Genomic DNA, 15,060 nt, shown 5'->3' with positions numbered 1-15,060 from the left:
ACGAGAGTGGCGGGACACCCCGTTTACGACTTGTTGCTCGATGTCAAGTCTATCAATCACGTACTCTCTCAGTTTTGTTGTTTCTCGACGATTAAAACGAAGGCGGCGGTATAGCGAGTCATAAAAATATTCATGCCTCCTCAAAATATTGCATTTTTATGGAAAAAAGAAGATTTGATGACCCACTATATTTATATCAATTTTTGCTTGAATTTGCAATTTATATCACATTTTTCGCGACACATTTAATCTTATAGAGTATAATATAAGATTATGAATGTAATAAGAATATATGTATTTTTTTTTTACTTCTTTCGGAGTTATATATTAATGGTATTATACTTATATTAATATTTAAAAAAAATAGAGTTATGGGATTCTTCCCAAATATATATAGGAATATATATCAATTAATCTCTCGATTCACGCAAACCTTATTGAAAAATATCAACGCGACAGAAATTAATGAGTAGTAAGAAATTAAGTCGAGTATCGAGTATAACTAATCATTCAATGTTATCGAATATGAACGTTACTCGGGGATAAATTACATTTTAACATTTAACCATTTCCTTGCGGAATATCGATAAATATCGGCGCGTTTTCGGATGCAAGCTGCAACAATATCGATAATTCTCGTCGTCCACGATGATTTCTTTTCTTAGATCTTACCGCTAACTTGCAGTGTACATATTTGTCCATAGCGATTTGCGATGATCTCGATCGTCGCGTGGACGATACGTTATTACAGCAACGCGCCGTCGTTACCAGTTAAATGGGAACGAGAGAAGACGCAGATGTGGAAACAGAAGAGCAAGAGACAAGAAATAAATCTGTTCTCTGTCTTCTCCGCGCGTGGGCGAGTCCGGGAAGACGCGGAGTGGCCGGCTATCCGAACGAAAACAAGCAGTTAACGATCGAGCGGCCAATCTGAAATCCGCGAAATATTTATAGATCGCAGCTGCGATCGCGGTGGAACCGATCTGGACAGGCAGGAAAAACGTATTTCGTTCCGGCTACACGCAAGTTTTTAAAAAGTGTTATTTAGACCTCGCAGATCCGCGGCCTCCCTCGCCATCGCGTAATCCAGGTTCCAATCGGCTCTTTTCGCTTCTCGTTACGGAAATACCCTTCGCAACTTTATATTTGTAATTAGATTATAATTGTGTTCTCATATGTGTACATTTCCTCTCATTCGTATCCGATTTCGGGGTCTCCCTTGCGCGTCTCTGCGCGCCAGCCCCTCCCGATTGCAGTCCCACATGTCTATACGGCTTAATGGTGATTTTAAGCGATACTTCCCGCCGGCGCCCCTCTCTCCCCTGGGGACCCGCATCGACCTTCGGTACCCCGAAATCGTTAAACGAAGCACGTATAGGAAATGTGCTACGCGGCGCGAACAGCTGTGAAAATTGACTTTTCGACGAAGCATAAACGCCCGTTTGCGCTCCGTAATTCCGTCGACGGATATCTTGTTCCCGACTCGCGCGAGCAGCCCCTGCGGTTTTCGACGGACGAAACCCTTGAATTTACTCTCGGCATTGCACTCTTCTCGTCTTCGCATCCGATCTCGCCCGCTACCGAGCCCTTGAGTATATTTACTTGGGATCGACGTGTACATAAACATCGTGTTCTCCCGTTCGAATGCTCTCAAAAACCGACAGATATAAACTCAGGTTCTCCGGATTTTCAAAAAACAAGATAATTCGGCCAACTGTAATGTGATAATTCTGAAATTTATGTATCCGTAACTAATTATTATGAAATCGTGAAAAAATAGTTTTGAGAATTATTTAAATACACAGCGACGCGCGAATGTAACGTTGGATATTAACATTATTTTATAGTTACTTGCAGCTATGAAATAGTACCGAAATAGCAGATAACTGTAATATATAGAGTGTTTTAGACCTGCCATGCCACTCATTATGTAATAGTATAATATCGACAAATTCGTTTTAACTTAAGATAATTTTAGTAAGTTGTTTTATTAATTAATTTTAGATATGAGAAAATAGGGAACCAACACGATACGAGCTAAACACAAGATTTTACGTTAACAATCGTTGGCCCACTATTCTCATATAACTTAATTAAAATTTTACTTATAAAAAAAACGATTTACTCTTCGTACTTGAATTAAATTGTTTACATCTATCGTTACAGACATCGCTATGGACTGGTCGGACCACGCGCTTTGGTGGCCAGTACGGAATCACTGGCTGACCCGAACACGCAGCACCCTGGACCAGTATGGCGTGGCGGCGGACGCGTTGCTGCATTTCACGCCGATGCACAAGACCCTGAGGGTGCAATTGCCGGACATGCGATGCCTCGACTGCCGCGTTGACTTCTCCGTCAAGACGTTCAACGCGGTCATCAATTTGTGCAAGGAACTCGGTGAGTGTCCGCGAACCCATTGACACCATTTAAGGAGTCGCGATGGAAACGAGCGAATCAATCGAGCGCGGCTGCGTGCCTTCGTTAACGACGATTACGAGGAACGAGAGAAAGAATGTCGCGGACGTCAATCGATTAACATTGTAGATATAATGTATAGTTAGTAGATGTATTTAACTAGAAAAATTTCGCGTCTTTTTTACACACGGATGCTGCAGCATCGTGTTTTCAGCTTTCGTTGAAAATAGAATACGCTTCGAGAAAAACGGGATACTCCGTGTATATATTTCGACATGATATTACGTAATCCATTTTGCAACAGCAGCCTGGCTGCTTCTATGATTATCCGAATGACTTTACGTCGCCTCGTCTTTTTCATGACAAACCGATTGAGCAAGAAATCTCCCCAAATTACGAAATCGTTTGTTACGTCGCGTTTTCAGGGCACGTCGAGAAATTATTACACTTCGTTACAAAGTTTTATGTAGTTATTATCAATAGATAAATGTGGCAAGGGTCGCGATGCAAGCGCGTCGTAGCACGAGGTGGATAAGCGTGTCAACGCTTATAATTAATATTGCACGCGGCAACGAAATAGAAGCGATAAGCTCACTTTTGTCACGCGAAGGTCGCGCATAAACCGTCGCGGCTGTCGATTTCGCCACCGCGGCATGCTCACCGAGCTCGCTTTTTAATCAAGGAAGTGGGTTAACGCGATAATTCCCGTCGCGAGGATAAAGCTAACTCCCCGAGTAGGAGGAAGTACCGTTGCAGATACGCGCTTATCATTCTGCTAATGACCTAAAAAGTAATTCCGCGTTCGGGAAATATTGCGTTATAGCGTTGCCTTGAAGCGAGGTGACCGTTGATCTTTACGCGACTCAGCTTGTTCCAAACTCGCTACCGTTTTTGCACTTTTGTCTAGTGCTGAGACTATCCGGATAGCCGAATATATTCGAATATGAAAAAATAAAATCCTATAAAATCCGGATATTCGGGAAAACTATAAAATCGTATTAAATACAGGAATAGGAAATTTATAAAAAATAACTAACTTTTTTTAAACATTTGTTTACTTTTCGGCTTATTATAAAAATAAATCAAAACTCAAATGTGTTAACATTAATCTATATAATGCTAACAGATTATTATTATATATATTATTTTTTTATTATATATTCTCGCATAATTCTCCTTGGAGTGAAATTTCACTCTAAATAGAGTGAACATACTGACTCAAATTTGGAGTAAATTCAAACTCCATAACGAATAAAAATTCAATCCAATAATTTCGAATATTCAGATTATTCCTTTATTATTTTTCTCTTTTGAATATCTGGATATTCAAAAAATAAAATAATTCGGATTATCCTCCCAGTACTATCCGCCCAGTTCTATCAGTGATTCTATTTAATAAATAAGCATCGACGATACGAGATCAGTGTGTCATATTCATAAATAGACACCAACGCGATCTTTGTCCGTCAATTACTCCATTCCCTTGTAAGAATATAGGGAATGAATGTCATGATTGTTTTTACTTCGCCTTTGGCTCCTCGCGCTGAAGCGAGGGAGAGACACGTTATCTCTCTATCTCTCTCCTCAGTCGAATAGACTTGACTCTAACGCGAGATTAATCAAATCCTTACGATCGTTGCCGCAGGCATTAGACACCCGGAGGAGCTCTCGTTCTGCAAGCCGCTCGAGCCGAATCACCTGAAATACAATCTGAAGGATCTGCCGGCCAAGAAGAAAATTGAGAATCAGAAGAACGGGCATTGGAACGTACCGGCCGACACGAATACCTTCATCCCAGCCAGCCAGAGTCCCAGGGGATCCACAGGAAGTTTAGATCAATCGAGCCCATTCATGTGCGCGCCGGTTACGCCTAACAACAGAAATCACAGCACGCCGATCAGCTCTCCCGTCTCGGTAGGCCTACCGTACACAAACGATATCTTTCTTTCCTTTCGTTCCTACTGTGATCATACTGCTAAATATTTAGAATTATAAAATAAAATATTACTGTTATCTATATTTTTACATATTTGTTTCATTAAATATGTATAGTAATTTCTTTGAAAAAGGATCAAAATAGAATGAATTTTATGGAATGTACGGTCATGATATGTTGGACAGATCTGAATAACGTAGATAACGTAATCATGTCGTAGTTATTTTATGACGATGCATCAAAATTGCGCTTGCAATTTCCAGTATACCGGCACGTGGAAGAGGAACAACAATTCCTCCGGCTTCGGCAGCACCGGCTCCTTCAACGCGAATAACAGCACTATGAGCCTCGAGGCGTTGAACGGCGGACTGACGGAGTCCTTGGCGCAGAGCCCAACGTCGATCTCGCCGGAGGTGCGGGTGAAGCTGGTCAGGCCGAAGAGCCTGATCGAGAGGGCGAGAATGAACGTCGCCTGGCTGGATTCCTCCCTGTCGATCATGGAGCAGGGTATCCGCGAATTCGACACGCTCAGGCTGAAGTTCAAATTCTACTCCTTCTACGACCTGAATCCGAAGACCGACGCGGTGCGCATCAACATGATTTACGAGCAAGCCAAGTGGCAGTTGCTCGCGGAGGAGATCGACTGCACTGAGGAGGAGATGTTGATGTTCGCGGCGCTTCAGGTATCTGAACGATCATTGTGTCGGCAGAAATGATCATTAATACGTTGCGTGTCGAAATTTTTTAAAACGCTTGTAGAAAATAAACGCGGTCTAATGTAAAATGGTATAATGTTAAATGGTATAAATAGACCGACGTGACAAGAACCGATATGGAGATTCGCTTATAAATATTACGACAGATGCAAATGTATCACGCAGGCGGATAGAGACATTGGAATGCGTTCGTATCTCGGTTTTCGATATTTGATCCTTCCATTCTTTGCGACCATATATACGACTCACCGTGCCGGTTTGTTCTCGATATATTTATGCCGCTTCGTCGCGAGGGAGGAACCCCACGCGACGCATAATACATGCAAATAGTCACGTCCTTGAACCGATTGCTCCGGCCGCCAGCCGGTGTTCCACCATAGCCGCGATGCCGTCACGCGACAACACAACCAAGAAAAGATATGTGATCATCTCGCCTCGACCCACAAAATGTGTTTTGTACCTCTTGCACACCCACTTTCCCCGTCCTCGCAACGTTGAACGGAAAGGAAAATAAATAGAAAAAAAAACAAGAAATTTTACCTACGCTTCTCCATTGCAGGTACAAGTGAATCTTCAGGCGAGCGTGCCGCAGCCCACCTACGACAGCAACGGAGCGACTTCGCCCGTCGAGGACGATATCGACGCGGCCTTGACGGATCTGCAGGTGACCCTGGAGGGCAGCAACATCAGCAACGGACCCAGCGACATTACGCAGGTGCCCGAGCTCTGCGACGAACTGCGTTTCTTCAAGCCGAAGCGTTTCACATTGAAAGCCTTCAAACGCTATTGGTTTACGTGCCGCGATCTCCAGCTCAGGCTCTACAAAAGCAGGGAGGAGGCGGGTGGCTCGGAATCGCCGGTCTACGTGATCAATTTGCGCGGCTGCGAGGTCACGCCGGACGTACATCTGTCGCAAGGTCGCTACGGGATCAGACTGGAGGTGCCCAGCGCCGAAGGCATGACCGAGATGTGGATAAGATGCGACAACGTAAGCGGATTAAACTCGCATTAATGTGGCGTGTCGTCGCCAAGCAGCAGCATTATTGAATTAACCGTTCTCAAATATATATTAACGCTTGTCACACGTTGGTGTTTGGCCACACGCCAACATATAATAACATACATGTTGCATCGAAAACGGAGTTCTCACGAGTGGAGTTTCTCTCAAGTTTTACAAAATAAAAACTAAATGTTAGAACTGATTCGATTCCCAGATACTCGCTTGAATTCGATCCCATCACGATTCTTTATTATTTTAGGAACAACAATACGCAAAGTGGATGGCTGCGTGCAGATTAGCGGCCAAGGGCCGCACCCTCGCCGATGCGTCCTACGAGAGCGAGGTCAACAGTATCACAGCTTTTCTGCAACTGCAGAGGCCCGCGCCCGCGCCGGTCATCAATCCGAGCGCTATGGACATCGTACCGGAAGACTATGTCGCGCCTAGATTTGCAAAGAAGTTCAAAGGAAAGGTAACAAATCATTCGCATTCGATTAAGTGATGAATGATCGAACCAACTAGTCGCATTGACACTTTTTGTTTTCCACATAGTTGGTGCAGAGAATCTTGGAAGCACACGCAAACGTTAAAGACCTGCACCTCATCGAGGCGAAGTTGAATTATATCAAGGCATGGCAGTCCCTGCCGGAATACGGTATCTCGCTTTTTGTCGTGCGATTTACCGGTAAGAGCAAGGACGAGCTGCTAGGTATCGCCAATAACAGGCTAATGCGGATGGATCTTCACAGTGGCGATCATCTAAAGACTTGGAGATATAACACCATGAAGGTACGTATTCATTTGCATATTTTATGTGTTGTTTGTATCCTCTCGTAAACTTTTATTCGCGGATATCCCTAAACGCGCTTCCTTCCAGATACTTGGGGCAATTTTGAACTAATTTTTTCTTTACAAAAATATCCGTATTTCATGATTATGGATTAAAAATAATGGATCTTCCGAAAATTAAATTCTAAGAGCAAGAAAATAGATATATTCTTTTAAGATATTCTTTTAATATCCTTTTAATTCATACAGATTTTGGTAAAGTTATAATGTTTTAAAAATCGAAAAGTAACGATAAATTTTGGATACAGAAAAATCGTTTAGAATTGACTGGAGTTCCATAGTTCCAAAAGACGCTTTTAATGAAAAATAGGTATATATCTCAAGTTAAAAATGCATGATCTTGTCTCTTTTACAGGCGTGGAACGTTAACTGGGAAGTAAAGCACATGATGGTACAATTCGAGGAAGAAAATATCATTTTTGAATGTCAATCAGCGGACTGCAAGGTTGTCCATGAATTCATAGGAGGCTACATCTTCCTATCAATGCGCTCGAAAGAGGCGAATCAAACGTTGAACGAGGAGATGTTCCACAAGTTGACCGGTGGATGGGTTTAATCCAGTACTGCAACGAGTGTATAAAACCGAAACTAACATATTCTGAAAAGCGATGATGAGATGCGTTCCACGCATTACCTATTCGCGCTCGTTACGTGCCTGTTCAAGGACCGACCGTTTTTGCATGCTGGTTGACACTTGTAAAAATATTTAAATCTGATCGTATTTATCATGTTTTAACATTGTATACTGTAAATAGAATATTGTGTCCCTTCTACGCGTAAGCGGTAGTGGAGGCAAATTAGATTTTTATCTCGGAACCGGTTAAAACTATTCGGATTTGAACGTTTTTTTTTTTATGTAGGTAATTAAAAACACACTACAATGTTTATGGGTTAAAAATTGACGCTTTAAATAAGAAATTCAAGAAAATTCCGAAAAATTGAAATTCTAAGACAAAACATTTTTTAACTAGCTTGCATTTTTTGCTTATAAACTTAAAATAATTATAAAAAAGAGGTTTTTCAGATAGTTAATCATGTTTTTATTGATTACAATTTATAAAATTCGAAATGTAATATTTTACAGAATAAAAAATAACATTACAAAAGCAAAAATTGCAAGCTAGTACGTTAAAAAAATGTTTTGTCTTAGAATTTCAATTTTTCGGAAATTTCTTGAATTTCCTATTTAAAGCGTCAATTTTTAACCCATAAACACTGTAGTGTTTTTAATTACCTACATTTAAAAAAAAAAACGTTCAAATCCGAGTAGTTTTAACCGGTTCCGAGATAACGCACTTTTTTGGTCTAATTTGCCTCCACTACGGAAGAGTTTTAGTAACTACAGTTATTTTTATTCGACAGGAGGCTAATTCAGAAAAATGTTTACCGATATGTTTACCTTATTATTAAGGTACAAATAATATTGACAATCGTCACAATTATGGTTTGTTTTGCACGAAAAAAAGTTTTCTATATTTACAACGGTTTTATAAATAAACATCTGCGAAACTATTTTACAAAGATGAAGATTATACTTTTATACGAAACTTTTGCTATTTCGAAAAATAATTGAATAAATAATGCCGAATTTAGGAACAAATATGTAAAGCCCGTACAAGCAAAAATCTGTGGAACATATCGCGGAACGTTAGATAACGCTTTACACAAAAAAAGAAAATTTCTTTAATTCTTTAAGGAAGGATAGCGTGAAACCGTCTGTGCGGTTTCGAGTGTTTTATATTCTACAACTGTTCCAAAAGAGTTAATCTAAAAATTATTTTCAGTCGGCGATTTCTTTTACGTCGCATGAAAAACTTAATTCTCATAATCCTCCCTCTCATATTGCGTGTCAGTATCCTCTTCAGTGTCACAAGGTGCTATACTAACCGAGCTCGACTTCACAACGCAAAAGATCGAATCGTGTAAATTATTTGTTATTTTCATGTAAATTAGATGTAGAAGAAGAAATATATCACTTATATCGTTATATATTACATTCACAGAAGATACCCCGTTATATGTGTATGTAACCAAAAAAAAAGATTATAGTTTTGTATATTAATAGGCAGTAACTGTACAATAAACTTATTAATGTATTCGACCGACTTTTTAATTCCTATTCTCTCCATTGTGCCGTGAAATCAATAACATACTATAATTCGACAATTTATAGAAAAAAAGTGAAAATTGATTTTATTAAATAACGTTTAACGTTAATTGATTAAATTTCCCTCGTGTTACTTTTGACAGGTAATTTACATCAAATTGCAATATTATGGACTTTATTAAGCAACAATAATACGTTATCAACATCCATGTAAGTTTGCATTGGTCGTGCAATCCAATAGGAAATTAAGAAAAAATATTCGTAAAGACAAGTGTAAATGTTTTCGAAAATAATTGTTTGACATTTTTAGTCTGCAATCTCTTGTATTTTCAATTGTATAGCTTGTCGATGTGTGATTAATTCTCTTCGCGTGTCTTCTTATCCCACGGTGATAGGCAATTGCTGATCTTTCCCCGAGGTATTTACCGTCTTCGAGGACGGTTGATTCTTATTGTCCGAATTTTTCAATGCAGGTAGTGCCCTCGTTACGACAGGTACGTTTCCGATTCCCGACCCGCCCAGATTACCGCCTCCGCACATCTAATTGCACAGGCGACAAATCGTTACGCTTCTTCGAAATAATTTTTGTGCGGAACGTTGCAATTATTTCTCGGACTTATTATGTGAACAATTGCGCGCTCAAAAGTAAATTAATTTTTATGTAGCAATCTTTATAAAACCCTATGTTACGTGTTTAAAAACTTTTGTATCATGTCAATCAAGACTCCTGGTTTCTCACTACAGGTGAATTATAACAGAATAATGTAAATTTTGTTTTTACACTTCAAGACACATTAAAATCAATTTTTTACACACATTGTAACTCTTATTATAATAATCTTACAATGCTATTTCAATTAATAGCTAACAAAAAAAATGCTTTTTATAATGCATAAAAAACATTCCTTGCTTCTATTATCATGATCCACTATAACTAAGAGACCAGGAACCTTTAATGTAATTCTATAATTAATGCTGTTTGTCGTAACCGGAGTATGACTAGGCGGTGCTGAGTGGACGAGTCTTCCGACGAGGGAGCCCGTTCTATCCTTCCTCGCTCTCACCCACTCGTGGCCCAGCACCCTCTCGAGCGTAAGCCTAAGAGTGATGTCCGGCTCGAGGATCTGCCGGACGATGTTCTTCGCCAGCGCGGACACGGTGTCGCGGACACGGGACCTGAATACCCAGTTGCGCGACATCTGGTCCTTGAGGAGCTTCCGCAGATTTTCGTCGTCGAACGGCATCGTCGCGTTCAGCATGATAAAGAGGATGATGCCGAGCGACCACACGTCCGCCAATTTCGGATTGTACGGAGTGCCGGCGACGACCTCCGGCGCGGCGTAAGCCGCCGAGCCGCAGTACGTCTGGCTTAGGACCCGCCTGCCCTCGTGGTCCATGCAGAACCTGGCAAAACCGAAGTCCGCCAGTTTCACATTGAACTTCCGCGAGAGTAGTATGTTCTCGCACTTGAGATCCCGGTGGGCGATGTTCTTGCTGTGCAGGTAGTGCAAGCCGGACGCCATCTGACGAAACCACAATCGCGACTGTTGTTCCGGCACCATGCCGTTGGTCTGCACGAAGTCCAGGAGATCGCCATTGTCGGCGTAGCGCATGAAGATAAAGACGCGCGGGCCGCGCTGCAGGATGCTGTGCACCTGCGTTCGACGAAATTAGGATTGCTGACGCGTTAACGTCAGAATTGGGCGAAATGCGATCAAATTACATTAGATTACAATTACTAATCGTCATTACATTAATCGCAATGATCCCTTATCACCCACATAACTTTATTATGATAATAAAGTTCCAATATATCCCTTTTCGAGTAGAGAACTCGAAGTTACTTTCAATAGCCATGGTCTTGGCCAGTTTTGAAAGAAAAGAGAAAGAGATGAGTTAACGTATGAGTCTCCAATCATTCATCCCTCATCAAAGACGAAGAGATGAGCATTTTCCTGGTTACTCTTACTTGAATGATATGCGGATTTTCTATCTTCGTTAGAATTTCAAGCTCGCGAGGAAAGAACTTGTCCAAGAAGTCGTTTGGCGCTTTCTCCTTATCGAAAATCTTACAGGCCAGACGCATCTTTTTAGAACTCGCTCCATCGATATACTCTGCTAGATGGACGGTCGCGTAAGAACCCTGAAAACGATAATTCTGCGTATTATAAAACGCAAAATTTGTAGTCATGGTATCTGGCGCGGTCGACCATCAAACAACAAGATGATTCAAAAAGTGAAGAGGATGAGAATGAAAAGAGATAAAGATCAGCTTTATGTAATAAATATAATTTAAAAAACAGTCAAGAGGCTGATTAAATAGTAGCCAAAAGCCATTGTACAAATTGAAGAAGGTGCTATCGCGAGAACGGACGAAGAAGCGGGAAAATATTAAAACGCGTAAGAGAAACGAAAGACAAGAGGGAATAACGAACAACCTGTCCGATCTTCTTGCCTATGAGATAGCCCCGCTGCTCAAGAGCGTTCACCTCCGAATTTCGGGGGCTGAGTCGCGTGGCCATGCCAATAATCCTTCATCGATTCCTCATCACTGACCCTTCCCCTCCTGAGGACGGGCAGTCAGTCGAGTCCTCGATCGTCTTCTCGCCACGACACGTGCGTAAAGAGACGTTTGCAGGATTCACCCGGGAAATTTCTCTATCTTGCTCCCTTCGCGTTCACGCGCGCTATTCCTCGGCCGGCAGTGGCAGGTTTCGTTGACGCGATCTCAGCGGTACGCGAAGCATCACCGAGTACCACGACGGAATGGTGTTTCGCTGCTACGTCGACGCTTCCGGTGACAATGCGAATACGTTCGGTCATTTGAAGCGGCTGCGAGCACTAGAATTTTGGACAAGCCCGGGACCAGCTTGTGCCTGGTGTGCGACGGGAGGAAGGTAAGGATCCGCGTCTCATTCGAGCGCAGCCATTATACTTGGAAAAGTGAGAAACAATCAACGCGCGAGATCGATCTTGCGTGCGGATCTCGGACCGCTTCTCGCCACGGAATCCTGAGGCTACGAGTCAATTTTTGGACTATGCTCGTCGGCGACTCCGTCCCCTGAGTACCCTCGTCTCTCCTCAGAAACATAATAATGCTAATTTCGTCGAGAGAGAGAGAGAGAGAGAGAGAAATCAAAAGGAATAAATAAAAATTAAATAAAAATAAATGACAAACTCCATATTACTTACATGCAAAAATTTCAGTAAAATTTATTAAACATTATATGTATATGAACCTTTTATGGATGCGTTAGTAACTACGTCCAAAAAGTGTATAAAACTTCGCTTTGTTCTCGCAATCTCGGTAAATACATTTCAACTCATTGTTACTTTCGAAAATACGCTTCAACTCATCGATACTTTCGATAGGTTTCGTCAATTTTGGCTGCTTAAATGGTATACACAGACTCTTGGCGCCCATAGTTACTGTTCCGTCCATTGTGTTCAATCTGTAATTAGTCATATTGAGTAAAAAAAGATAGCTGCTTTAATTTAGTCACTAAGTGACTAAATTAAAGAAAGTTTAAATATATTTTTAACAAATTTAATTTACATTTAGATTTTCAAATTATTAATGTAAAAAAACAAATTGTAATATGTAAATACTATTAATAAATAATATGTAACATAGTGATTCAATAAAAAATAATTAAAAAGTGCAAGATGAAAAATTATTAAACAAATTACTTATTTTCACGTTTCTTTCTTTCATTACTGAGTTAGAACATTTTAATCATCCCTTTTCTCATATGATTGGCTATATTTTATTTCAACTTTTATTATAATTTGAAAAAATCAATTCATACTTTCTTAGAAAAAGGTAGAAGTCGAAAAATATAACTTTAAAGAAAAGTGCTTCAAAGATTTTAATATTATATATCGTCACAACTCTACAATATCTTTTGTAGTGATTAATTAAATTTTTTCTATTTATTTCGAATAAAAACTATAAATAGAGGATGTCACTAGGTGACAAATTAAATGAAAATTTAAAGCAAGATTTGTGAGTTATTTCTTAATCATCTGTTTCAACCATTAAAACCGCGGAAAAACTGTTTACAATCTCTTTCAATACATAGATATTTAAAAAGCATTCCGACTAACATCAACTCAAAATGTACAGAATGTAATCTACTTAAAAAAAAAATTTTTTTTTTGTTTTAATTTGAGATTTTAGTCATTCATAAATGCATTTTTCTGAAGTTTATGATAAGCAATATAAAGTACATAAAAATATTTTTCATGTACAGAAGGAAATTTTACCGTGCGCTTTGTTGCTTAATGTTATCTTCACACTCCGGTTCTCCGCAGAAAGGTGACAATAATAAATTCTTTTTATCGAGCTCGAGTTTGAATTCGTCCCAGTTTTCTACCTGTTTAATATGCTCGTCTAACTTGTGCTTCGCTCTATAAACAAATAGATGAAATTGAGTGACGTCAACCATATGTTATCTCATGAATGTTATTGGCTTAAAAATTTTTGAGTAACATTTACCTCTGTAACAAGCTGTCTTGCACCTTTTTCAGCATACAAGTTACCGATAAAATTAACTCATCTCTTTTGACAACTTCTCGCTCAAAGTTATCTCTTCGTACTAGTGTTACTTCATTTCTTTCCATGTCTCTTGGACCGAATTCAATTCTGATTGGTACGCCTTTCAGCTCCCAGTGGTTGAACTTCCATCCAGGTGTTCGATTAGGTCTAAAATCATCCCGCACTCTAACATTATTTATTTTCAATTGCTTGACCAGAGAGGCGCATTCATTTCGAAGTTCCTTTTTCTTTGACTCAGACATGCTTGCGACTATACCGCAGGGAATCACAATAACTTGTATTGGTGCTACATTTGGAGGTAATACCAAACCTCGATCATCTCCGTGTACCTAAATAAATAAGTATTTATTATAAAATACATAGCTTATGCAGCATGCCATGTGTCATCTATATATAATGATAATAATTGTAGTAACCATTATCATGACTCCAATAGTTCGTGTAGTTAAACCCCATGAATTTTGATAGACAAACGTTTTTTCTCCATCCGCGATACCTTCTACCTGGACATTAAACATTTTCGAAAAGTTTTGTCCTAGATGATGGCTCGTCGCTCCCTGTATCGCGCGACCGTTAGTTGAAATAAACGCCTCGACAGTAGTGGTATAATCGCCACCCGCGAACTTCTCCTTTTCAGTCTTACAACCCTTGATGACGGGCACCGCTAACAACTCCTCATAAACTCTAGCGTACATATCTAAAATGATCAACACTTCCTCCTCCGCTTCCGTCTTCGTAGCAAACGCGGTATGACCCTCCTGCCATAAAAATTCTCTGGTGCGGAGAAACGGTTTGGGATCTTTAAATTCCCATCTCTGCAACAAAAATAAGATAATTGAAACGGAGCGGTATTAAAGTAGAGTAAAGAAAAAAGACTGATAATACTTACCACAACGTTGTTCCATTGATTGAGCTTAAGAGGTAACTCGGTGTCAGACCTCAGCCATTTGGCATAAGCCGGGTACATAACAGTCTCCGAGGTGGGCCGTATAGCTACGGGCTCCGCCATATCGTCTTCGCCGCATTTTGTTACCCACGCGACTTCCGGGGCAAAGTCCGTTATATGCGCCTTCTCCTTTTCTAATGCGCCACGAGTAACGAACATCGGAAAATAGCATGGTTCAACACCGAGCGCCTTTATCTTTTTATCGATGTACTCCTTTATCATCTCCCAGATCAAGAAACTCCACGGACGAAGAATGTAGCATCCTGACACGTCATAATATTCAATCATTCCGCTCTTCGTGATAACTTGCGAATACCAATCAAAGAAGTTCTCTTCCTTCTTCGCCTCCAGTCCTAATCTCGTCCCAGTTTTGCTTGTATCTGCATCCTGACTATCCGCGTGTTTCGCAACTTCTTTCTCCGACGTCTTTCCGGGCTTGGGAGAATTTTGCTTTTCCTTTTTCGACGCTGCCTCCGAATTCGTGGGCTTCCAATCCTGACCAGTCGTATTTCTATAGTCACTTTTCAGGC

The 15,060-nt window shown here is 40.4% G+C and overlaps 3 protein-coding genes across 3 annotated transcripts; 1 reads left to right on the top strand and 2 right to left on the bottom strand.

The window, feature by feature from the left end:
- Nucleotides 1-2,171: 2,171 nt before the first annotated feature.
- LOC112459562 (unc-112-related protein-like) lies at nucleotides 2,172-9,015 on the top strand. Its single transcript, XM_025023745.1, has 7 exons — nucleotides 2,172-2,400; nucleotides 4,064-4,332; nucleotides 4,618-5,037; nucleotides 5,630-6,058; nucleotides 6,330-6,542; nucleotides 6,623-6,859; nucleotides 7,275-9,015. The coding sequence occupies exons 1-7, from the start codon at nucleotides 2,175-2,177 to the stop codon at nucleotides 7,473-7,475; spliced, it is 1,995 nt and encodes a 664-aa protein (XP_024879513.1). The 5' UTR covers nucleotides 2,172-2,174; the 3' UTR covers nucleotides 7,476-9,015.
- Nucleotides 9,016-9,113: 98 nt separating this feature from the next.
- Nucleotides 9,114-12,105, bottom strand: LOC112459570 (testis-specific serine/threonine-protein kinase 3-like). The gene is made up of 4 exons (XM_025023754.1): nucleotides 11,465-12,105; nucleotides 10,996-11,169; nucleotides 10,016-10,681; nucleotides 9,114-9,566 (listed from the first exon to the last, which is right to left on the bottom strand). Exons 1-4 carry the CDS (start codon nucleotides 11,546-11,548, stop codon nucleotides 9,405-9,407), a joined length of 1,086 nt encoding a protein of 361 aa, XP_024879522.1. The 5' UTR covers nucleotides 11,549-12,105; the 3' UTR covers nucleotides 9,114-9,404.
- Nucleotides 12,106-12,210: 105 nt separating this feature from the next.
- On the bottom strand, nucleotides 12,211-15,055 carry LOC112459556 (bifunctional glutamate/proline--tRNA ligase-like; the record flags this gene model as incomplete). The annotated part of the gene is made up of 5 exons (XM_025023732.1): nucleotides 12,211-12,478; nucleotides 13,293-13,436; nucleotides 13,525-13,913; nucleotides 14,001-14,399; nucleotides 14,474-15,055. Coding segments are annotated over 5 exons (1,713 nt in total), but the record flags the coding sequence as incomplete, so codon positions are not given.
- Between the last annotated feature and the right edge of the window lie 5 nt (nucleotides 15,056-15,060).

Source organism: Temnothorax curvispinosus, unplaced genomic scaffold, assembly GCF_003070985.1.
Source record: "Temnothorax curvispinosus isolate PA1 unplaced genomic scaffold, ASM307098v1 QBEX01001027.1, whole genome shotgun sequence".
Taxonomy (NCBI): domain Eukaryota; kingdom Metazoa; phylum Arthropoda; class Insecta; order Hymenoptera; family Formicidae; genus Temnothorax; species Temnothorax curvispinosus.
This window is presented reverse-complemented; position numbering and strand designations above follow the sequence as displayed.